The sequence below is a fragment of the Oncorhynchus gorbuscha genome, linkage group LG25, assembly GCF_021184085.1.
Source record: "Oncorhynchus gorbuscha isolate QuinsamMale2020 ecotype Even-year linkage group LG25, OgorEven_v1.0, whole genome shotgun sequence".
Lineage (NCBI taxonomy): Eukaryota > Metazoa > Chordata > Actinopteri > Salmoniformes > Salmonidae > Oncorhynchus > Oncorhynchus gorbuscha.
Genome location: NC_060197.1, coordinates 40489043 through 40514042, shown reverse-complemented (window position 1 = coordinate 40514042; position 25000 = coordinate 40489043). Strand labels below are relative to the sequence as shown.

Below are 25000 nucleotides of genomic sequence, written 5' to 3'. Positions count from 1 at the left end.
GTATCTACCTTCTGACCTCTGACCTCTCTCCCCTCCCCTGTCAGGTGATCCTGGTGAGTTCGTCCATTAACGAGCGGGACCAGTTGCTGTTCATCAGTACAGACGAGGGCTCCTCTTTCCAGCGCCAGCCCCTCTCCTTCACTGCTGAGACCCTCCTCTTCCACCCTAAGGAGGAGGACAAGGTGCTGGCTTACTGCAAGGAGGGCAAGGTGGGTCACCATCAAAAGACCACGTCACAGTCCGATTGTTCCAGACTTAGACGTCTGTTGTTGTTTTTATGAGGAGATTGCCCTGAACAAAATCACCATCGTTCAGCTGCAAAACAGTCGATCAAAAGCTATTTCTAATAAATACGGCCACTTACTACTAACCTGAGCATTTTATGACAACAGATCTACAACAAAGACAAACTCATAGCAGGAGTTTCCTTCCCTTTTACTGTGTTGCTTGATTCCAACTAGGTCTCACAGTCTCACGTCAGAATTAGACGTTCATGCATGTTTTTCAAAGTGTTTAAGGTTACGTTTTAGGCATTAACTCAGATTTTGTCATGTTAGAGTTAAGTTTACGCAGTAAGTCTGAAACCTTAAAGTTAGACATTAATTCCAAATGGTTACGGTAAGGGTTAGGGTTTGGAACAGTCTTAAAGCAAACAACTTTCTTTTGCTGGATTTGAACTTCCAACCTTTGGGAATCAGATGCCTATCCACCATTCCAGTCTACAATGCCCTAGCAAAAACCCCAAACCTAGGTAACAGTGCACAACGTTGCCCCTAGTGGACAGTTTCCACGGCATCTCCCGATGGACGTCGAATACTGATTTGTATCACTGGTGACCTGGCTGCTTAATGAATTAACTGGATAAGATAGCCTTCCCCCACAAAGACAGCATTTAATAGCATACTGTTGTTTTATTTACAGAAAGGCTTTTTTTATTCATAGTTGGTGCAATGACTAAATATTATTCTAGTTTACATAGCTGAAAGAGGGAGTAGGTGGGTAAAGATAATTTTCCTAAGGCACAGATTTAGGATCAGTTTTACCTTCCCTGGATCCCAACCATAGCCGTTATGAGAAGAAAGTGAAAAAGTGTCCTCAGACCAGTGTCTGGGGACATCTCTGCATGTTCTGTCTCTTCGATCTCTTCTCCGATAACTCAGACAGTCACAGTGCAACAGCATATGGAGGGAACTCCACTTTAATAATTAACAATTCATTAAACATGAAATTAAATTAGGTTTTAATCTACTCCATGTGGCCAGGCTACAGATGGAGAGTCAAAAATCATTTAACAGTGCCAAAAAAATAATTTCATGTTAATATGTTTAAAGGGAAAGATAGTTTTTTGAGATCACTCCATGGGATTCCTATCAAGGTTATTATTTGAGAATGTTGTGATGGTCAGGTTTGATTTAACGAGGTTCTGGCCATCCAGTTTTACTATTTATCAAAATTAATAAATGGGGCTCTCTGGAATTCAGTGAGAGATTCTGTGTTTTGTAAGCGTATTGTAAGTGCATGTACACTTACAATACACTGTGTGTGTGTGTGCGTGTGAGTGTGTGCGTGTGTGTGTGGCAGTAAGGGAACGTGTACAGGCTCAGGGGTGAAATCATCTTTGTTCTTTTCATATGTCTTCTGGGATACCTTGTGAGAGAAATCTATACATTTTCATTATAAAGCCGATCAATGGTGCACATGCAGACACAACAAACACACACACACACACACACACACACACACACACACACACACACACACACACACACACACACACACACACACACACACACACACACACACACACACACACACACACACACACACACACACACACACACACACACACACACACACACACACACACACACTCAAATTCACTCACATGGAATGGCCTACGAAGCTGAATAGAGGTTGGCCTGGTGTAGATGAACCGTAAAATTCACTTGCTTGACTTACTGGACTTTTCGCTCTACTACACACAACCTCCCCATTGGCTACACGCACAGAGGGACGTACAGGGATGACACAATCACCAATACGGACATGAAAATCTACGACAACCATCCAGTTCACCTCCATACAAATCCTGTTTATCTGGATTTGTTTTCATATCAATTCATGACATTTCTACTGAGTAAACAACTGTTGTTTGATAGGTTGGATGTTTTGATTTCACAGCTCTACGTGTCCATGGATTTGGGCCGGAAGTGGACTCTAATGCAGGAACGAGTAACCAAGGGCAGAATATTCTGGTAAATTCTGTCCTTATAATCTAACTTGCTTTATTTGCTGTTCAGTAACTCTGCCTTTACAACATAAAATATAGCTGTGAGTTTTAGATCTCCCCTTCTGCATCCATTTTCCCTCCCTCCCTCCCTCCCTCCCTCCCTCCCTCTCTCCAGTTCTGAGCAGAAGATCATATATCGAGACTGCCTGCTGTTTTCTTCTCTCAGAGAAATGATCGGCTTCACAATGGCTGGTTCCAGATCAGTGGTTATGAAGCCAATAGTGTTGAGACCTGGACAGGTCTGAGTTATCAGCTGGTTCCAGATCAGTGGTTATGAAGCCAGTAGTGTTGAGACCTGGACAGGTCTGAGTTATCAGCTGGTTCCAGATCAGTGGTTATGAAGCCAGTTGTGTTGAAACCGGGACATCCTTGATTTATCTGTCCAAACCCAATGCACAAATCATCCCAAGCTAGAGCGTTCAAATCCAAACTGAATCACATCTGGCCATGACTGGGAATCTCATAAGGCAGTGCACAGTTGACCCAGTGTTGTCTCTCATTGTAAATAAGAATTTGTTCTTAACTGACTTGCCCCAAAAAAATGTACTTCTCACTATGGGTCTAGATAGGCTATTCCTAACCTGCTTTCTGTGTCAAGCAGAAGTTGTGTCTGATAACAGGTCTAGGATCAGATTACACAACCAAATCCAATAATAGTTAAGATTTTAGATCTGGCCTTAGAGGCAATTTCCTCACACTTCCCAATGCATTGCATTTGAACATATGGATCCCATCTCAAAGGGTATTATTTATGATGTATACATTGGCAGTAGATGGAGAAAATAAGAGATCAACTGTGATGTACTATACAGTGCCTTGCAAAAGTATTCATTTTTCTATATTTATTTTTTGCTTTACAACCTGTAATTGAAATAGATTTTTATTTGGAATTCATGTAATGGACATATAAACACGTTTGGTGTTTGCCAAAAGGCATGTGGGAGACTCCCCAAACATATGGAACAAGGTACTCTGGTCAGATGAGATTAAAATTGATATTTTTGGACATCACAGGAAAATGTCTGTCGCAAACCCAACACCTCTCATCACCCCGAGAACACCATCCCCACAGTGAAGCATGGTGGTGGCAGCATCATGTTTTTCATCAGCAGGGACTGGGAAACTGGTCAGAATTTAAGGAATGGTGGAATGATGGATGGCGCTAAATACAGGGAAATTCTTGAGGGAAACCTGTTTCAGTTTTCCAGAGATTTGAGACTGGGACGGAGGGCCATCTTCCAGCAGGACAATGACACCTAAGCATACTGCTAAAGCAACACTCGAGTGGTTTAAGGGGAAACATTTAAGTGGCCTAGTCAAAGCCCAGAACTCATTCCAATTGAGAATTTGTGGTATGACTTAAACATGGCTGTACACCAGCAGAACCCATCCAACTTGAATGAGCTGGAGCTGTTTTGCCTTGAAGAATGGGCCAAAATGCCAGTGGCTAGATCTGCCAAGCTCAAATAGACAAACCCCAAGAGACCTGCAGCTGTAATTGCTGTGAATGGTGTCTCTACAAAGTTTCCTGTTTATTTGTATTATTTCTTGTTTGTTTCACAATAAAAAATATTTTGCTTCTTCAAAGTGTTAGGCATGTCGTGTAAATCAAATGAAACAAAAAATCAATTTTAATTCCAGGTTGTAAGGCAACAAAATTGGAAAAATTCCAGGGGGGGGGGGGGGTGTATACTTTTGCAAGAAATTGTACATAATCCACGGAGCACATGTCAACCCAACCACTGACTACTAATAAAACCATCACCATTTGTTTTTGCCAGTGACTCTCTGAACAATACAATAATATCCAGTACGTAGTGAGGCGTAAAATGCTAACAGAGACACAGTAGTTATATGTCTAGGGCCTAGTTGTTCCTGCTCAATTCGTAGGGTCAAGATTCTATTTTTCTCTAACTAGAACACTCTAGGGCTGAGAGTGCTTTCTGACAGGGAAAACTCCTGGGCCTTAAAAAGCCTGTCAAAGCATCCATGCTCTCCGATAGGCCAGCATTAGCTGATTGTTAGACCTGTAATAGCCCTGTTCTCCCTGTGGAAGAGAAGAATGGTCTGGAAGCCAATCCTGATAAATCAAGTTCACTTGAAAGAGCTAGTCAGCTACTATCTGACGGGGTGGTCCGTCCAACAAGATGTATGCCACAGACACTGATGCTTTATACAACTCTGTTTCTCTACTTATTCAGAGTTGGGTTTAGAGGTTGTTACTGGCTAGTGGCTATCCCAGGAAATAGAAATGAGGTGAACTGGTTACGGGTTTCGTGAACTTGTGGCTCGTGTGGTGTTGATGGCCATGAGCAGACGGAAAGAGAATCTCAGAGAATGCCAAACTATGTGAGTAGAATACTGATATTATGGCAGACGTTTGATAGAATACAAAAAGGAGTTGTGTTCTCTCTCTCTCTCCCTCCCTCCCTCTTTTCCTCTTTCCCTACCTCCCTCATTCCTTCTCTCCCTCTCTTCCACAACCTGCTACAGTAATTGCACATACAGGCTCTTTATACGGACCGTAATGGAGGTTTTATATATTTAACATATATATTTAAAGAGCTGAGGAGATTTCACAGACTTCACTACTGACTTCTAATCAGAGAGAAAGTGGCAAAGGGAAGAGGGAGAGTGGCGGGAGAGAGGGGGGAAGGGGGGAGAGAGGGGTGAGAGAGAGAGAGGGAGGGGGGAGAGAGGGGAGAGAGAGAGAGGGAGGGGGAGAGGGGTGAGACAGAGAGAGGGGGGGGAGAGGGGAGAGAGAGAGAGAGAGAGGGAGGGGGGAGAGAGGGGTGAGAGAGAGGGAGGGGGGAGAGAGGGGTGAGAGAGAGAGAGGGAGGGGGAGAGAGGGGTGAGAGAGAGGGGGACAGAGAGAGAGAGGGGTGAGAGAGAGAGAGGGGAAAGAGAGAGATGGGGCAGAGAGAGAGAGGGGTGAGAGAGGGGGAAAGAGAGAGATGGGGCAGAGAGAGAGAGGGGGAGAGAGGGGTGAGAGAGAGAGAGAGAGGGAGGGGGGAGAGAGGGGTGAGAGAGAGAGAGGGAGGGGGAGAGAGGGGTGAAAGAGAGAGAGGGAGGGGGGGAGAGAGGGGTGAGAGAGAGAGAGGGAGGGGGAGAGAGGGGGAGGGGGAGAGAGGGGTAAGAGAGAGGGGGACAGAGAGAGAGGGGGCAGAGAGAGAGGGGTGTGTGAGAGAGAGGGGAAAGAGAGAGATGGGGCAGAGAGAGAGGGGTGTGTGAGAGAGAGGGGAAAGAGAGAGATGGGGCAGAGAGAGGGGTGTGTGAGAGAGAGGGGAAAGAGAGAGATGGGGCAGAGAGAGAGGGGTGTGTGAGAGAGGGGGCAGAGAGAGAGGGGGTGAGAGAGATGGGGGCAGAGAGAGGGGGCAGAGAGAGAGGGGGTGGAGAGAGAGGGGGGGGGGGAGAGAGGGGTGTGTGCTAGAGCGGGGAAAGAGAGAGATGGGGGCAGAGAGAGGGGGTTGAGAGAGAGGGGGCAGAGAGAGAGGGGGTGGAGAGAGGGGGAGAGAAAGAGGGGAAGAGAGAGAGAGAGCTGGGAAGAGAGAGAGAGGTGTGGAGAAGGGGGACGGGGAAAGAGAGAGAGGGGGAAAGAGAGAGGGGGCAGAGAGAGAGGGGGTGAGAGAGAGCGGGGAAAGAGAGAGGGGGAGAGGGGGGAGAGAGGGGGGGAGAGAGAGAAAGAGGGGAAGAGAGAGAGAGCTGGGAAGAGAGAGAGAGGTGGGGAGAGAGGGGCGGGGAAAGAGAGATGGGGGAGAGGAGGGAGAGAGGTGGGAAGAGACAGAGAGGTGGGGAGAGAGGTGGGAAGAGACAGAGAGGTGGGGGAGCGGGGAAAGTGAAAGAGAGGGAGAAAAGAGAGAGGAGGGAGAGAGAGGGGGAAAGAGAGAGAGGGGGAAAGAGAGAGGGGGGAAAGAGAGAGGGAGGAAGAGAGAGAAAGAGGGGGGAAGAGAGAAATAGGGAGGAAGAGAGAGAGAGGGAGGAAGGGCGGGTGAAGAGCACAAGAAAATGAGTTCTGTTGTTCCAACTTTCAACTTGAATTCTAGCTTCCTCTGTCTCAGGTCTGTGGCTGGTGTAGATGTGGACCCTGACTTGGTGCATATGGAGATGCAGGACACAAGTGGAGGTACTGTGCTGTTCTTTCAGTGTGCACGCATGTCTGGGCTTTCTGTGAACTCTATCCTTACCCACTTCCTTACTGACTATACACTATTACAAAGTGAGTACACCTACTTCCTCTAGTATCCCCTGAACACACATTGCCACCCTCAACTACCCATCTCTCATTTTCCTCCTCTCCATTCAAGACAAGTCTACTGTCTGTTCCACTCCCACAGGCACCAATAACCTTTCTCTCTCGATCCCTCTCCTTCTCCTCCTATTGGCCTGTCCCTCATCTGCCTCTGAAACCTCAGTGTAGAATAAAGGGGGTGATGGGTTGACCTTCTAGTGAGGTCATGGTGGAGTCAGGGGGGAGTCAGGGAGAAGTCAGAGGGGAGTCAGGGGGAATTCAGTGCCCAGGTCCCCAGTCAGAGTGGATTGTCATATCAGCAGCCAGCCAGGTTAGCTCTGCACTACCCACCAAGGGAGTAATAGGAGTGTGTAGAGTGGAGGGTGTAGAAGGAGTGTGTAGAGTGGAGGGTGTAGAAAGAGTGTGTAGAGTGGAGGGTGTAGAAGGAGTGTGTAGAGTGGAGGGTGAAGGAGTGTGCGTGTGTGTGTGTGTCTGCATGCCTATGATAGAATGCATGTGTGTTTGCTTTAAAATGCTGAGCCATGTCTTCCCGCTCGGTACACTTTGACAACCCATCATTCCAGAGAGTAGACCAGGAGAATAAAACAGACTGGAAGACAGGGAAAGAAGGAGAGGAAGGACAAATGAAGGAGAGAACATGTTAATGCCTTGTTTGTTACACAACACATCTCCCCTGATATGAAGTCACTTAAAACAAATCATCCCCCCCCCAAAATGAGAGACAACCTCCAAATCCCATAGGTGTGTCTATACTTTCTGATGGGGAACTGAACATGCAGAGTCTGGAACCTGTCATCTGGAACAAGCCTGGGCCGTGTTTTTTCAGAGAACCAGAGAGGCTGTCTGTCTGGCCCAGCTGCCCAGGCAGGAGAGCTCTTCCCTGGGCTAGGCAGAGCCACATGGTCCTTCTCTCCCCCACCCTCCCCCCACCTCTCCATTGCACGGCAGCTCCCACTTCCAGACGGATGGGCTAGAGGGGCCTGGGCGACCAGGCATGCCAGGCCAAGCTGTTCCCCCTGCGCCCCCGTCACCCTGGGTCCTGTCAAGGTTAAACGATGGCAGGTACCAGGGGGGACGGATGGTGGCCTGGTGGCCTGGTCACACAATCTACCTGAGCCCAAGAGAGAGGCCTAGGCCAGCACACAAGCCTGGGACTTGCCTAGGGTCTATGCCCAGGGATGGTAAGTGATGAGGGGGTAGATGGGCGGTAGGGGTGGAGGGTTGATGGATGAGGCTGGCTCGCTGGGAGGCTGGCAGGGTCTGTGTGTGTCATTAGGGAGATTGATGTGGAGAGCGGTGAGGCTGCTAATGCAGACACATGGACACACTGTCGTCTAGTCACATATCCAGATACATAAAGCAACACAATGAACAGGCCTACACAGACTCACATAAACAGGTTAACCTGGTTTAACTCTATTAAAACATCTCCACGTACCATCAACCAGTCTTTCATACTATCCACATAATTCATGTTGGTAACCACGGTAACCATGGCGGTCTTATATGTGGTAATCGATGTCTGTAGGGCCAAAACTATTATTTTCCTAATTTTTTACTTGCGTTTTACCTTCCAGCTGCACATTTTTCTCCAAGTCCTTGTCAGCCTCCTTGGGGTGCTGAGAAGTATTTCTGTCTGTAATAAAACCCTTTAGTGAGGGAAACCCCCATTCTGATTGGCTGGGCCTGGCTCCCAGTGGGTGGGCTTATGCCCTTCCAAGGCCCACCCATGGCAACATCGCTAGCTTGTCATCTCCCTGACGACTCTTGCCACTACAGTTGTTGCTGATGCAGATGCTGTGTGTGAAATCCGGTATGGTTCAACGTCACCCCACCCCACACCAAATCTAACGAAACAACCTCAAAATTGGTACATTTAGATTTTTACATCAACAAATAACCTTCAAGTCATTGGATTTTTATGTCTTATCAAAATGAAAAGAAACCAATAAATACATTTACGCAATTAAATATATTTCTGAAAAACATTTGAACATTGTCCCCTACAATAATGTGTATTCTGGGGGTGGGGCTCTAACATCTGCCCCCTTAATTCTCTCTCCCCAGGGTACCTGTATGTAACCTGTCTGATCCAGAACTGCTCAGACAAGACCGTAACGGCTCAGTTCCTGGGGAAGATTGACCACAACTCTCTCTCAGTCCAGGACGACTACATATTTGTCAAGGTAAAGACACATTTATTATAAAACCCCTTTGTATTTGTGATATGTCTTCACGATTGTTTGGTTATAATGTGCCACAATGGTATAGACACAATGGTATCGGAAGCTTGCTTGATTTTATACAACCTGTGTTTATCCAGGTTAGTGTTATTGTGATAACATTTATTTTTCAAGAGAGACCTGGTCCAAGACATCAGCAGGGGGGGGAACAACATTTCAGACACATCTCATAGACAAACCAGAAACAAAATACACACAGAAACATAGAAAACATCTGAGATAAAAATCAACCATAGGTATCACTGCATAAAATCCTAATGACATCCTCATGATTGAAATGTCCCTCTCTTAATCTACACACTTTGGCATTCATATATGAAGGAATGTTAATGGACGCTTGCTTATTAAGGAATGGTTGTTTGGAAGGACACGTCATATGATGGAGCTCCCATTGTCAGTAGTGGGCGTAATAGATATAATAGTAGCTATACTGAAATAGTAGCTATAATAGCAGCTATAATAGTATCTATAGTAGTATCTATAGTGGTATATATAATAGTATATATAATAGCAGCTAGAATAGTATCTATAGTAGTATCTATAGTGGTATATATAATAGTATATATAATAGCAGCTATAGGAGTATCTATAGTAGTATCTATAGTGGTATATATAATAGTATATATAATAGCAGCTAGAATAGTATCTATAGTAGTATCTATAGTGGTATATATAATAGTATATATAATAGCAGCTATAGGAGTATCTATAGTAGTATCTATAGTGGTATATATAATAGTATATATAATAGCAGCTATAGGAGTATCTATAGTAGTATCTATAGTGGTATATATAATAGTATATATAATAACAGCTATAGGAGTATCTATAGTAGTATATATAATAGCAGGTATAGTAGTATCTATAATAGTATTTATAATAGTAGCAATAGTAGCTATAGTAGTATCTATAGTAGTATCTATAGTAGTATACATAATAGCTATAGTAGTATCTATAGTAGTATATATAGTAGTATCTATATTAGCAGCTATAGTAGTATCTATAGTAGTATCTATAGTAGTATCTATAATAGCAGGTATAGTAGTATCTATAGTAGAATCTATAGTAGTATCTATAGTTGTAGCTATAATAGTATCTATAATAGCAGCTATAGTATTAGCTATAGTAGTAGCTATAGTAGTATCAATAGTAGTGTATATAGTAGCAGCTATAGTAGGATACATAATAACAGCTATAGTAGTATCTATAGTAGTATCTATAGTAGTATCTATAATAGTATCTATAATGGTAGCTATAGTAGTAGCTATAATAGTAGCTATAATAGTATCTATAGTAGTTGCTATAGTAGTATATATAGTAGTAACTATAGTAGTAGCTATAGTAGTAGCTATAGTAGTAGCTATAGCATAATCTATAGTAGTATCTATAATTGTATATATAGTAGTAGGTGTAGTATTATCTATAGTAGTAACAATAATAGTAGCTATAATATTAGTTATACTGTAGTAGTAGTTATAGTAGTAGCTACAGTAGTATCTATAGTAGTAGATACTGTCACGGCCGTCAAAAGAACTGGACCAAGATGCAGCGTGGTGAGCATACATTTTCTCTTTTTTTTTAAATGACGCCGACAAAACAATAAACAATACAAAACAAACTGTGAAGCTTAAGGCTATGTGCCATCAAACAAAGTTTACTTCCCACAAACACAGGTGGGAAAAAGGGTACATAAGTATGGTTCCCAATCAGAGACAACGATAGACAGCTGTCCCTGATTGAGAACCATATCCGGCCAAAACATAGAAATAGAAAATCATAGAAACACAAAACATAGAATGCCCACCCCAACTCACACCATGACCAAACCAAAATAGAGATAAATAAAAAGGATCTCTAAGGTCAGGGCGGGACAGTACTGCCCCCCCAAAGGTGCGGACTCCGGCCGCAAAACCTAAACCTATACGGGAGGGTCTGGGTGGGCATCTATCCGCAACGGCGGCTCAGGTGCGGGACGCAGACCCCGCTCCACCGCTGGCTCACCCCACTTTGGTAGCACCTCTGGTGTGGGGACCCTCACCGCAGATCCCGGACTGGGGACCCCCGTAGCGGGCCCTGGACAGGGTACCCTCGTTGCGTGCCCCGGACTGGAGGCCGTCGCTGGGGGATCCGGACTGGAGAACGTCACTGGGGGCTCCGGACTGGAGGCCGTCTCTGGAGGCTCCGGGCTGGAGGCCGTCTCTAGAGGCTCTGGGCTGGGCGCAGGCACAGGACTCACCAGGCTGGGGAGACACACAGGAGACCTGGCTCTGGGAGCAGGCACAGGACTCACCAGGCTGGGGAGGCATACACGAGGCCTCTTCCTTGGCCGAGGCACCAGATACACTGGGCCGTGGAGACACTGGTGACCTCGAGCGCAGAGCTGGCACCACCCGTTCTGGCTGGATGCCCACTTCCACCCGGCAAATGCGTGACGCTGGCACCGAGCACACCGGTCTGTGAATGCTCGGCCGTGCGCATCACCCATAGCACGGGGCCTGACCAGTCACATGCTCGCCACGGTAAGCACAGGGAGTTGGCTCGGGTCTCCAACCTGACTCTGCCAAACTCCCCATGTTTCCCCAAAACAATTTTTGCGGGGCTGCCTCTCGGGCTTCCTTGCCAGCCGTGTTCCCTCATAATCTTGCCGCTCCACCTTAGCTGCCTCCAGTTTCTCCCGTGGACGGCGATACTCCCCAGCCTGCCTCCAGGGTCCCTTACAATCCAGGATCTTCTCCCATGTCCAGGAGTCCTCTTTACCACACTGCTTGGTCCTTTGGTGGTGGGAAGTTCTGTCACGGCCGTTAAAAGAACTGGACCAAGGTGCAGCGTGGTGAGCATACATTTTCTCTTTAATTCGAAATGACACCATCAAAACAATAAACAATACAAAACAAACCGTGAAGCTTAAGGCTATGTGCCATCATACAAAGTTAACTTCCCACAAACACAGGTAGGAAAAATGGTACCTAAGTATGGTTCCCAATCAGAGACAACGATAGACAGCTGTCCCTGGTTGAGAACCATACCCAGCCAAAACATAGAAATAGAAAATCATAGAAGGGGGGGACAAAATGACGCCGTAGAGAGAAGACTGTGTTTCAGCGAGCTCCCGTGGCATTCGTAAATTTATATTTTTACATTAATCTCCTAGCTTGAAAAAGTGGTAGAATTGGCTAAATAAGTTATCCTACAATGAGTCTTGACGGGTATTTCTCAAAAATCCTTGACAACATGCTTAACAAAACTACTAAGAACTCAACCAAACCACCATCCCTGTAGATTTGCTGGAGGAGCTAGCTAACGTTAGCGAAGCTAACACCATTGCGGATTCAGGCACAATGGACCTGGTGATTCAAAAGATGACTGATAACATTACTAAAGTGATCGATGTCAAGATAAGAACGGTCTTGGAATCAATAGCAGGCCATTCAACTGAACTACAGAGGGTTGTGAAACGTGTTGATGAGGCGGAAGGAAGAATTGCTACAGTGGAAACTTCAACTACATCTATGGACACTAAGATAAAAGCACTTGAGAAACAGGTGTGTGTAATGGCGGAGCATATTGACGACTTGGATAATCAAGGACGCAGATACAATATCCGTGTTGTGGGACTCCCGGAAAATTCTGAAGGGACACGTTCAGGAAACAATTTTGAGGAATGGATCCCTGGCTACCTACAAATGGACACTAAGGCTGGTCGTGTGAAGCTGGACAGAGCCCATCGCTCTCAAGCACCGATACCCGGTCCCAATCAGCGCCCACGGCCAGCGGTTATAAAGTTCCACAACTTCACCGACAAGCAGCGCGTCATGGATGCGGCTAGAAACATCGGTTCTGTTGGTAGTCAACGTAAAAGTCCAAAGGTCTCATTCTTCAATGATTATTCCACAGCGGTTGTACTAAGACGCAAAGCGTTTGATGAGGCGAAGGCTCGACTCAAGAAAATGAAGATGGCCTACGCACTGCTGTACCCGGCCACATTGAAGATTATGGTCAACGGATCGCCTAAAAACTCTACACACTTGAAGAGGGTGGTGCGTTTATTGACTCTCTCGGGTAAATGACTCTAAGCTGCACCTCTGCAGCATTGGATAACCTTTTTATTTTTAGTTGAATCTGATCATGAAACAGTGGTGTGAGTTCTCACGTGCCCCTGTTCAGTAATATTAGTATCTTTATTATTTTTCTTGCTAAAGTAACTGCCTCTATAGCTCAGGCTGAGATATGTGTGAATCCATATTGGTGCCCAGGCTTGGTTTTAGATGGAAAAGCCTCAATGTTCTTCTTTTGATTTTCGTTTACATATATATAAAGGATAAGGCTATTGAGTAGCAATGCGGACTTAAGAGTCTACATTGGAGAGTTGAAATCCCCGGCATGTTAGCTAGTGGGAAAACCCCCTTTTGGATCTTTACATGGTTCATTTTTGGGTTTAGTATAGTTAGAGTTCAGGGTTCATATTGTTTGTTTATGCTCGGTGAGATAGAAGAGAGTTCAACACATGGAAAAAGGTACCACCCCATCTTGACAGTAGGATCCAGTCTGGATATTGATTGGTCAAAGTGCAATGGCAGGTAACAGACTGCTTGTATGTACATGGAACATTAGAGGGAGCCACAACCCCATTAAAAGGAAGAAGGTACTGTCTTTTTTTTTAAAGACAATATTGATATTGCCCTGTTGCAAGAAACCCATTTGGATGGTAAGGAGCATCTGAAATTACAACAAGGGGGGTTTGGTCAAGTGTTTTTCTCATCATTTACATCCAGAAGTAGAGGTGTAGCAATTATTGTGAAAAATAACTTACCACTTAAGGTCTTGAATTGTGTGAAATATAAATTTGGTCGCTTTATTGTAATTAATGGTACTTTACAAGGGCAGAACATTTCCATAATGAATATTTACTTCCCCCTGCTCACCCCCTGATTTCCTCACTAAGGTATTTCTCGACTTTTCAGAATTAAACTCAGACACTGCAGTGGTTGGAGGAGATTAACTGCTTGTTGAACCCACTTATTGATATGTTTCCCAGCGGTATAGCTTCACTCTCTCCTCAAGCTAAGTCACTTAAAGCTATTTGTGATGATCTGGGGTATGTGGATGTCTGGAGAACTTCTTTTCCCTCCAACAGAGTTCACTTTTTTTCATGGATGTCAGACTAGAATAGATTACTTTGTTATGCCCAGGACGTCTTTGCAGTCTGTTTTATCCACTAGGATAGGAAGCATAGTCATATCTGATCATGCTGAGGTGATCCTGGACATAAAACTCAACGGGGCATTCAATCGGTCAAGACGTTGGAGGTTGAATACAACCATTCTTAAAGACCATACATTCACATCATATTTTATTACAGAGTTTAAAGCATTTTAATCTATTGACTCTCAATCAACAGATAACCCCTCGCTCCTTTGGGAGACCTGTAAAGCGTATGCCAGGGGTCTGATTATGTCATACACAGCCACTAAGAGACGGAAAAAGCGTGAAAAGCCAAAAATGTTAGAGGGTGAATTAGGAACTAAAGAGGAGGACTACGTTAAAACTCCCACTCCTGCCCTATTAAAGGAAATATCAGTCCTTAGATCAACGTTGGACTCTCCTAACACAGGACGCTGAAGAAAATGAGATTTGTCAGGCAAAAGCTATATGAACATGGCGGTAAGCCAGGAAAGTACTTGGCGTACCTAGCTAAAAGAGAGCTGACTCTCAGTCAATTGCCACTATATTACTGTAGAAAAGGCCCATGGAGTTGGTGGAATAATCCTTTAATTCATTGCCATTTACTCAGCTGGGCCAGGGGCGCTTTAATTAGGTCAGGTGGAAATGTCCGAAAGATCTCAACTCCATAAAAGGAGGAAATTGCCATCGCCTGAGCTCGCTGCTTTCTCTTCCTTAACTCCATCTGATCCAGAAGTTATGTGTGTCCGTGAATCCACACTACCCAGTAAATATACCTCTTTATGGTTAAAGGAATTCCTGCCTCAGTCTCATCCATTCATCTGTCACCTGTTCACCTTCACTGTCAGTCATCCTACCTGTCCAGCTACCCACACAGATTCCACTAATCTTTCAATTACTGATTCTGGTGGCAATCAATTATATGAAAACAAATTGATAAATGACTAATTTAAGACATTTTATGCGAACCTTTATGCCTCAGAACTCCCAAATGATTCACCCAAATTAATGGAGAACTTATTTTCTAAGATTGAGCTCCCTACTATCTCCGAAGAACAGAGGTCTCTCCTTAATGCCCCTATTACCGAGGAAGAGATAATGTTCGCAATTAAGAATTTGCAAAATGGTAAGGTCCCAGGACCAGACGGGTTTTGTAGTGAGTTCTATAAAGAGTTCCATGGCCTGATCCTTGAGCCATTGCGTGATATGTTTAACCACTCATTTTCAAATGACCATCTCCCTCAAACGCTGAGAGAAGCCAACATATCACTTATTCTCAAAAAGAGAAAATGTCCAGTCTTGTTCCTCGTACAGACCAATTTCCCTTCTGAATGTGGATAGAAAATTGCTTTCTAAAATTTTAGCCACAAGATAAGAGGACTCACTGCCACTAATTGTGAAAGAAGACCAAACTGACTTCATTAAGGGCCGTAAGTCATGCAGACGGCTTCTTAATGTAATTCAAGCCTACCAACAAAGTGCTATGGATGGTCTTGTGCTCTCCCTAGATGCTGAGAAAGCATTTGATCGTGTGGAGTGGTCTTACCTATTCTAAATAAATCGGGTCTAGGGGACAACTTTATCAAATGGGTGAACGTTTCATATGATGATCCTCAGGCTGCTGTCCTTACTAATGGGCTAAGGTCAAATAGCTTCTCTATATACAGAGGTACCAGACAGGGCTGTCCTTTGTCCCCTCTCCTATTTGCACTTGTTATGGAACCACTGGCCGAGGCCATCAGGGTAACTCCTGCTATACAGGGGCTGCTCATTGGTGATGTTCACCATAAAATAAGCTTGTATGCTGATGATGTCCTGATATTCATCTCTAGTCCCGAGACTTCAATTACATCTCTTATTAATATTATTGAATTATTCAGCTAATTCTCAGGCTACAAGATTAACATAACTAAATCAGAGGCTATGCCACTTGGTAACCTTCACTCTGTACCTAATACCTCTCCCCCCTTCCCTTTTAAATGGTCTCCCTCAGTTTTTATGTATCTGGGTATATTTGTAACTCCTAAATTCCTGCAAATGTTCAAAGTCAATTTTGTTCCATTGTTTGATACATTAAGACAGGATCTGGAGCGCTGGAACTCTCTCCCGATTTCTTGGTTGGGTAGAATATCCCTCTTGAAAATGAACATTTTATCTAGACTACTTTACCCAATCCAAATGATCCCAGTATTACTCTCCAATAAGGTAATAAAGGATGGAAATGGTATCTACAATAGTATCTATAGTAGTAGCTATAGTAGCAGCTACAGTAGTGTCTATAATAGTAGCAATAATAGCTACAGTAGTATCTATAATAGTATATATTGTAGTAGCTATAGTTGTAGCTACAGTAGTATCTAAAATAGTATCTATTGTAGTAGCTATAGTTGTAGCTACAGTAGTATTGTCACGCCCTGACCTTAGAAAGCCGTTTTATTTCTCTATTTGGTTAGGTCAGGGTGTGATTTGGGGTGGGCATTCTATGTTGTCTATTTCTTTGTTTTGGCCGAGTATGGTTCCCAATCAGAGGCAGTTGTCTATCGTTGTCTCTGATTGGGAATCATACTTAGGTAGCCTCTTTTCCACCTGTGTTTGTGGGTAATCATTTTCTGTTTAATATCTGTTTACCTGACAGAATTGTTCACTTTCGTTTTGTTACTTTGTTCGAGTGTTTCTTTGATCAATAAAATCATGAACACTTTCCATGCTGCGCTTTGGTCCACTCATTCAGACGAGAGCCGTTACAAGTATCTATAATAGTATCTATTGTAGTAGCTACATTAGTATCTATAATAGTATCTATTGTAGTAGCTATAGTAGAGAGAGAGAGTGGATGAGACAGAGAGAGAGTGGAGGAGACATAGAAAGAGAGTGGAGGAGACATAGAGAGAGAGTGGAGGAGACATAGAGAGAGTGGAGGAGACATAGAGAGAGAGAGTGGAGGAGACAGAGAGAGAGAGTGGAGGAGACAGAGAGAGAGAGTGGAGGAGACAGAGAGAGAGAGTGGAGGAGACAGAGAGAGAGAGTGGAGGAGACATAGAGAGAGAGAGTGGAGGAGACATAGAGAGAGAGAGTGGAGGAGACATAGAGAGAGAGAGTGGAGGAGACATAGAGAGAGAGAGTGGAGGAGACATAGAGAGAGAGAGTGGAGGAGACATAGAGAGAGAGAGTGGAGGAGACATAGAGAGAGTGAGTGGAGGAGACATAGAGAGAGTGGAGGAGACATAGAGAGAGAGAGTGGAGGAGACATAGAGAGAGAGAGTGGAGGAGACAGAGAGAGAGAGAGTGGAGGAGACAGAGAGAGAGAGTGGAGGAGACAGAGAGAGAGAGTGGAGGAGACATAGAGAGAGAGAGTGGAGGAGACATAGAGAGAGAGAGTGGAGGAGACATAGAGAGAGAGTGGAGGAGACATAGAGAGAGAGTGGAGGAGACATAGAGAGAGTGGAGGAGACATAGAGAGAGTGTGGAGGAGACATAGAGAGAGCGTGGAGGAGACATAGAGAAGACATAGAGAGAGAGTGGAGGAGACATAGAGAGAGAGTGGAGGAGACATAGAGAGAGAGTGGAGGAGACAGAGAGAGAGTGGAGGAGACAGAGAGAGAGAGAGTGGGGGAGACATAGAGAGAGAGAGTGGAGGAGACAGAGAGAGAGAGTGGAGGAGACATAGAGAGAGAGAGTGGAGGAGACATAGAGAGAGAGAGTGGAGGAGACAGAGAGAGAGAGAGTGGAGGAGACAGAGAGAGAGAGTGGAGGAGACATAGAGAGAGAGAGTGGAGGAGACATAGAGAGAGAGAGTGGAGGAGACATAGAGAGAGAGAGTGGAGGAGACATAGAGAGAGAGTGGAGGAGACATAGAGAGAGAGTGGAGGAGACATAGAGAGAGTGGAGGAGACATAGAGAGAGTGTGGAGGAGACATAGAGAGAGCGTGGAGGAGACATAGAGAAGACATAGAGAGAGAGTGGAGGAGACATAGAGAGAGAGTGGAGGAGACATAGAGAGAGTGGAGGAGACAGAGAGAGAGAGTGGAGGAGACAGAGAGAGAGAGTGGGGAGACATAGAGAGAGAGAGTGGAGGAGACAGAGAGAGAGAGTGGAGGAGACATAGAGAGAGAGAGTGGAGGAGACATAGAGAGAGAGAGTGGAGGAGACATAGAGAGAGAGAGTGGAGGAGACATAGAGAGAGAGAGTGGAGGAGACATAGAGAGAGAGAGTGGAGGAGACATAGAGAGAGAGTGGAGGAGACATAGAGAGAGAGAGTGGAGGAGACATAGAGAGAGAGACATAGAGAGAGAGAGTGGAGGAGACATAAAGAGAGAGTGAAGGAGACAGAGAGAGAGAATGGAGGAGACATAGAGAGAGTGGAGGAGACAGAGAGAGTGGAGGAGACATAGAGAGAGAGTGGAGGAGACAGAGAGAGAGTGGAGGAGACATAGAGAGAGAGTGGAGGAGACATAGAGAGAGAGTGGAGGAAACATAGAGAGAGAGAGTGGAGGAGACATAGAGAGAGAGAGTGGAGGAGACATAGAGAGAGAGAGTGGGGGAGACATAGAGAGAGAGAGTGGAGGAGACAGAGAGAGAGAGTGGAGGAGACATAGAGAGAGAGAGTGGAGGAGACATAGAGAGAGAGAGTGGAGGAGACATAGAGAGAGAGAGTGGAGGAGACATAGAGAGAGAGAGTGGAGGAGACATAGAGAGAGAGAGTGGAGGAGACATAGAGAGAGAGACATAGAGAGAGAGAGTGGAGGAGACATAGAGAGAGAGAGGAGGAGACATAAAGAGAGAGTGAAGGAGACAGAGAGAGAGAATGGAGGAGACATAGAGAGAGTGGAGGAGACAGAGAGAGTGGAGGAGACATAGAGAGAGAGTGGAGGAGACATAGAGAGAGAGTGGAGGAGACATAGAGAGAGAGTGGAGGAGACATAGAGAGAGAGTGGAGGAGACATAGAGAGAGACATAGAGAGAGACATAGAGAGAGAGTGGAGGAGACATAGAGAGAGTGGAGCAGACATAGAGAGAGAGTGGAGGAGACATAGAGAGAGAGTGGAGGAGACATAGAGAGAGAGAGGAGGAGACATAGAGAGAGACATAGAGAGAGAGTGGAGCAGACATAGAGAGAGAGTGGAGGAGACATAGAGAGAGAGTGGAGGAGACATAGAGAGAGAGTGGAGGAGACATAGAGAGAGAGTGGAGGAGACATAGAGAGAGAGTGGAGGAGACATAGAGAGAGAGAGTGGAGGAGACATAGAGAGAGAGAGTGGAGGAGACATAGAGAGAGAGTGGAGGAGACATAGAGAGAGAGAGTGGAGGAGACATAGAGAGAGAGTGGAGGAGACATAGAGAGAGAGTGGAGGAGACATAGAGAGAGAGTGGAGGAGACATAGAGAGAGAGTGGAGGAGACATAGAGAGAGAGTGGAGGAGACATAGAGAGAGAGTGGAGGAGACATAGAGAGAGAGAGTGGAGGAGACATAGAGAGAGAGTGGAGGAGACATAGAGAGAGAGAGTGGAGGAGACATAGAGAGAGAGAGTGGAGGAGACATAGAGAGAGAGTGGAGGAGACATAGAGAGAGAGTGGAGGAGACATAGAGAGAGAGTGGAGGAGACATAGAGAGAGAGAGTGGAGGAGACATAGAGAGAGAGAGAGTGGAGGAGACATAGAGAGAGAGAGAGTGTGGAGACATAGAGAGAGAGTGGAGGAGACATAGAGAGAGAGAGAGAGAGAGAGAGAGAGAGTGGAGGAGACATAGAGAGAGAGTGGAGGAGACATAGAGAGAGAGAGAGAGTGGAGGAGACATAGAGAGAGAGAGAGAGTGGAGGAGACATAGAGAGAGAGAGAGAGTGGAGGAGACATAGAGAGAGAGAGAGTGTGGAGACATAGAGAGAGAGTGGAGGAGACATAGAGAGAGAGTGGAGGAGACATAGAGAGAGAGAGAGAGAGAGAGAGAGAGAGAGAGAGAGAGAGAGAGAGAGAGAGAGAGAGAGAGAGAGAGAGAGAGAGAGAGAGTGGAGGAGACATAGAGAGAGAGAGGAGGAGACATAAAGAGAGAGTGAAGGAGACAGAGAGAGAGAATGGAGGAGACATAGAGAGAGTGGAGGAGACAGAGAGAGTGGAGGAGACATAGAGAGAGAGTGGAGGAGACATAGAGAGAGAGTGGAGGAGACATAGAGAGAGAGTGGAGGAGACATAGAGAGAGAGTGGAGGAGACATAGAGAGAGACATAGAGAGAGACATAGAGAGAGAGTGGAGGAGACATAGAGAGAGTGGAGCAGACATAGAGAGAGAGTGGAGGAGACATAGAGAGAGAGTGGAGGAGACATAGAGAGAGAGAGGAGGAGACATAGAGAGAGACATAGAGAGAGAGTGGAGGAGACATAGAGAGAGTGGAGCAGACATAGAGAGAGAGTGGAGGAGACATAGAGAGAGAGTGGAGGAGACATAGAGAGAGAGTGGAGGAGACATAGAGAGAGAGAGTGGAGGAGACATAGAGAGAGAGTGGAGGAGACATAGAGAGAGAGAGTGGAGGAGACATAGAGAGAGAGAGTGGAGGAGACATAGAGAGAGAGTGGAGGAGACATAGAGAGAGAGAGTGGAGGAGACATAGAGAGAGAGTGGAGGAGACATAGAGAGAGAGTGGAGGAGACATAGAGAGAGAGTGGAGGAGACATAGAGAGAGAGTGGAGGAGACATAGAGAGAGAGTGGAAGAGACATAGAGAGAGAGAGTGGAGGAGACATAGAGAGAGAGTGGAGGAGACATAGAGAGAGAGAGTGGAGGAGACATAGAGAGAGAGAGTGGAGGAGACATAGAGAGAGAGTGGAGGAGACATAGAGAGAGAGTGGAGGAGACATAGAGAGAGAGTGGAGGAGACATAGAGAGAGTGGAGGAGACATAGAGAGAGAGAGAGTGGAGGAGACATAGAGAGAGAGAGAGTGTGGAGACATAGAGAGAGAGTGGAGGAGACATAGAGAGAGAGAGAGAGAGAGAGAGAGAGAGTGGAGGAGACATAGAGAGAGAGTGGAGGAGACATAGAGAGAGAGAGAGAGTGGAGGAGACATAGAGAGAGAGATAGTGTGGAGACATAGAGAGAGAGTGGAGGAGACATAGAGAGAGAGTGGAGGAGACATAGAGAGAGAGAGAGAGAGAGAGAGAGAGAGAGAGAGAGAGAGAGAGAGAGAGAGTGTGGAGACATAGAGAGAGAGTGGAGGAGACATAGAGAGAGAGAGAGAGAGAGAGAGTGGAGGAGACATAGAGAGAGAGAGAGTGGAGGAGACATAGAGAGAGAGTGGAGGAGACATAGAGAGAGAGTGGAGGAGACATGAGGAGAGAGAGTGGAGGAGACATAGAGAGAGAGTGGAGGAGACATAGAGAGAGAGAGTGGAGGAGACATAGAGAGAGAGAGTGGAGGAGACATAGAGAGAGAGAGTGGAGGAGACATAAAGAGAGAGTGAAGGAGACATAGAGAGAGAGTGGAGGAGACATAGAGAGAGAGACATAAAGAGAGAGTGGAGGAGACATAGAGAGAGAGTGGAGGAGACATAGAGAGAGAGTGGAGGAGACATAGAGAGAGTGGAGGAGACATAGAGAGAGTGGAGGAGACATAGAGAGAGAGTGGAGGAGACATAGAGAGAGTGGAGGAGACATAGAGAGAGTGGAGGAGACATAGAGAGAGAGTGGAGGAGACATAGAGAGAGAGTGGAGGAGACATAGCGAGAGTGGAGGAGACATAGAGAGAGAGTGGAGGAGACATAGAGAGAGAGTGGAGGAGACATAGAGAGAGAGTGGAGGAGACATAGAGAGAGAGTGGAGGAGACATAGAGAGAGAGTGGAGGAGACATAGAGAGAGAGAGTGGAGGAGACAGAGAGAGAGAGAGTGGAGGAGACAGAGAGAGAGAGAGTGGAGGAGACAGAGAGAGAGTGGAGGAGACATAGAGAGAGTGGAGGAGACATAGAGAGAGAGTGGAGGAGACATAGAGAGAGAGTGGAGGAGACATAGAGAGAGAGTGGAGGAGACATAGAGAGAGAGTGGAGGAGACATAGAGAGAGAGAGTGGAGGAGACATAGAGAGAGAGAGTGGAGGAGACATAGAGAGAGAGAGTGGAGGAGACATAGAGAGAGAGTGGAGGAGACATAGAGAGAGAGAGAATGGAGGAGACATAGAGAGAGCATTTAAACATCTCATTACGTTTCGAGGCCCATGCAGGGTCAGAATCAACAAAATCACACACACATACACTCACACTCACACTCACACACTCACACTCACACACTCACACTCACACACTCACACACTCACACTCACACACTCACACTCACACACTCACACACTCACACTCACACACTCACACACACACACTCACACATACACATACAGACAGATATGCATAGACATATGCAACTGTGTACAGACACACACACTAGTGAAAGGACAGCTGCTCAGGACAGTGGTTGAGTGCCTTCGGAAAGTATTCAGACTTTGACAAAATTGATCAAATAATTTTTTATCCTTCATCAATCTACACACAATACCCAAAATGATTACAAATTTAAACAGAAATAGCACATTTACATAAGTATTCAGACCCTTTACTCAGTACTTTGTTGAAGCACCTTTGGCAGCGATTACAGCCTCGAGTCTTCTTGGGTATGTCGCTACAAGCTTGGCACACCTGTATTTGGTGAGTTTCTCTCATTTTTCTCTGCAGATCCTCTCAAGCTCTGTCAGGTTGGATGTGGAGCGTCGATGCACAGCTATTTTCAGGTCTCTCCAGAGATGTGAGATGGGGTTCAAGTCCGGGCTCTGGCTGGGCCACTCAAGGACATGCAGAGATGTGTCCAGAAGCCACTCCTGCATTGTCTTGGCTGTGTGCTTAGTCTCCCAGTCCCTGCCGCTGACAACATCCCCACAGCATGATGCTGTCACCACCGTGCTTTACCGTAGGGATGGTGCCACGTTTCCTCCAGACGTGACGCTTGGCATTCAGGACTAAGGGTTCAATCTTGGATTCATCAGACCAGAGAACCTTTTTTATCGTGGTCTGATAGTCCATTTGGTGCCTTTTGGCAAATTCCAAGCGGATGTCATGTGTCTTTTACTGAGGAGTGACTTCCTTCTGGCCACTACCATAAAGACCTGATTTGGTGGGAGTGCTCTAGAGATTGTTGTCCTTCTGGAAGTTTCTCCCATCTCCACATAGGAACTCTGGTATCTCTGTCTGAGTGACCATGGGATTCATGGAACTCTCCCTGACCAAGGCCCTTCTCACCCGATTGCTCAGATTGGCCGGGTGGCCAGCTCTAGGAAGAGTCTTGGTGGTTCCAAACTTCTTCCATTTAATAATTATGGAGGCCACTGTGTTCTTGGGGACGGTCAATGCTGCAAAAGAAAAGGTGGTACCCCTCCCCAGATCTTTGTCTCGACACAATCCTGTCACGAAGCTCTACTGACAATTCCTTTGACCCTCATGGCTTGGTCTTTGCTCTGACATGCACTGTCAACTGTGGGAACTTATATAGACAGGTGTGTGCCTTTCCAAATCATGTCCAATCAATTGAATTTACCACAAGTGGACTCCAATAAAGTTGTAGAAACATCTTAAGAATAATCAATGGAGACAGGATGCACCTGAGGTCAGGTGTGCTCCCTCTCTGGCCTCAAGGTCACCAGGCTGCTCGTTATGACGCACACCTGTCACCATCGTTACGCACCTGCGCGTCATCAGACTTACCTGGACTCCTTTGGTTCCCTCATTACCTTCCCTATATATGTCACTCCCGTTGGTTCCTCCCCCAGGCCTGATTGCCTTCCCTATATATGTCACTCCCGTTGGTTCCTTCCCCAGGCCTGATTGGTTCCCTATATATGTCACTCCCGTTGGTTCCTTCCCCAGGCCTGATTGGTTCCCTATATATGTCACTCCCGTTGGTTCCTTCCCCAGGCCTGATTGGTTCCCTATATATGTCACTCCCGTTGGTTCCTTCCCCAGGCCTGATTGCCTTCCCTATATATGTCACTCCCTTTGGTTCTGTCACTATCGTTTGAAGCATACTCGGACCAGCGTGCAGCGTGATCTGGGTTCCACATCTTTATTTAGTGTAACACACAAAACAATAAAGGAATAAACGAAACGTGACGACAATAGAGTGCTGACATGCAACTACACATAAACAATATCCCACAAACACAGGTGGAAACAAGCTACCTAAATATGATCCCCAATTAGAGACAACGATTACCAGCTGCCTCTAATTGGGAATCATACAAAATCACCATCATAGAAAGCAAAACTAGAACCCAACATAGAAATAGTAAACTAGACTAACCCCCCAGTCACGCCTTGACCTACTCTACCATAGGAAATAAGGGCTCTCTATGGTCAGGACGTGACAGGTTCCTTCCCCAGGCTTCATTGTGTCTGTTTCATGTCTGTGTGCTGTTAGTGATTCTTGGTTTGTATTATGTTGCGTTTATTTATTAAAATACTTCCTCCCTGAACTTGCTTCCCGACTCTCAGCACACATCATGACACCTGAGCTCAATTCGAGTCTCATAGCAAAGGGGCTGAATACTTAAAGTAAATAAGGTTTTTCTGTTTTTTAAATTTACAATAAATTTGCAAAAATGTCTAAAATCCTGATGTGGTATGTGTGGTATGTGTGGTATGTGTGGTGTGGTGTGTATGTGTGGTGTGGTATGTGTGGTGTGGTATGTGTGGTGTGGTATGTGTGGTGTGGTATGTGTGGTGTGGTGTGGTATGTGTGGTGTGGTATGTGTGGTGTGGTATGTGTGGTGTGGTATGTGTGGTGTGGTATGTGTGGTGTGGTGTGGTATGTGTGGTGTGGTGTGGTATGTGTGGTGTGGTATGTGTGGTGTGGTATGTGTGGTATGTGTGGTATGTGTGGTGTGGTGTGTGTGGTGTGGTATGTGTGGTATGTGTGGTATGTGTGGTGTGGTGTGGTGTGGTGTGGTATGTGTGGTGTGGTATGTGTGGTGTGGTATGTGTGGTGTGGTATGTGTGGTGTGGTGTGGTATGTGTGGTGT

At 45.7% G+C, this 25000-nt stretch overlaps 1 protein-coding gene across 1 annotated transcript in view; it reads left to right on the top strand.

The window, feature by feature from the left end:
* Positions 1-25000, top strand: part of sorcs2 (sortilin-related VPS10 domain containing receptor 2) — a 606252-nt gene that overhangs the window by 403515 nt on the left and 177737 nt on the right. The window contains exons 4-7 of the mRNA XM_046329541.1: positions 45-209; positions 2182-2255; positions 6349-6413; positions 8607-8725. Of these exons, the coding sequence (XP_046185497.1) occupies positions 45-209; positions 2182-2255; positions 6349-6413; positions 8607-8725 (423 nt within the window). The remainder of the gene's footprint in view (positions 1-44; positions 210-2181; positions 2256-6348; positions 6414-8606; positions 8726-25000) is intronic.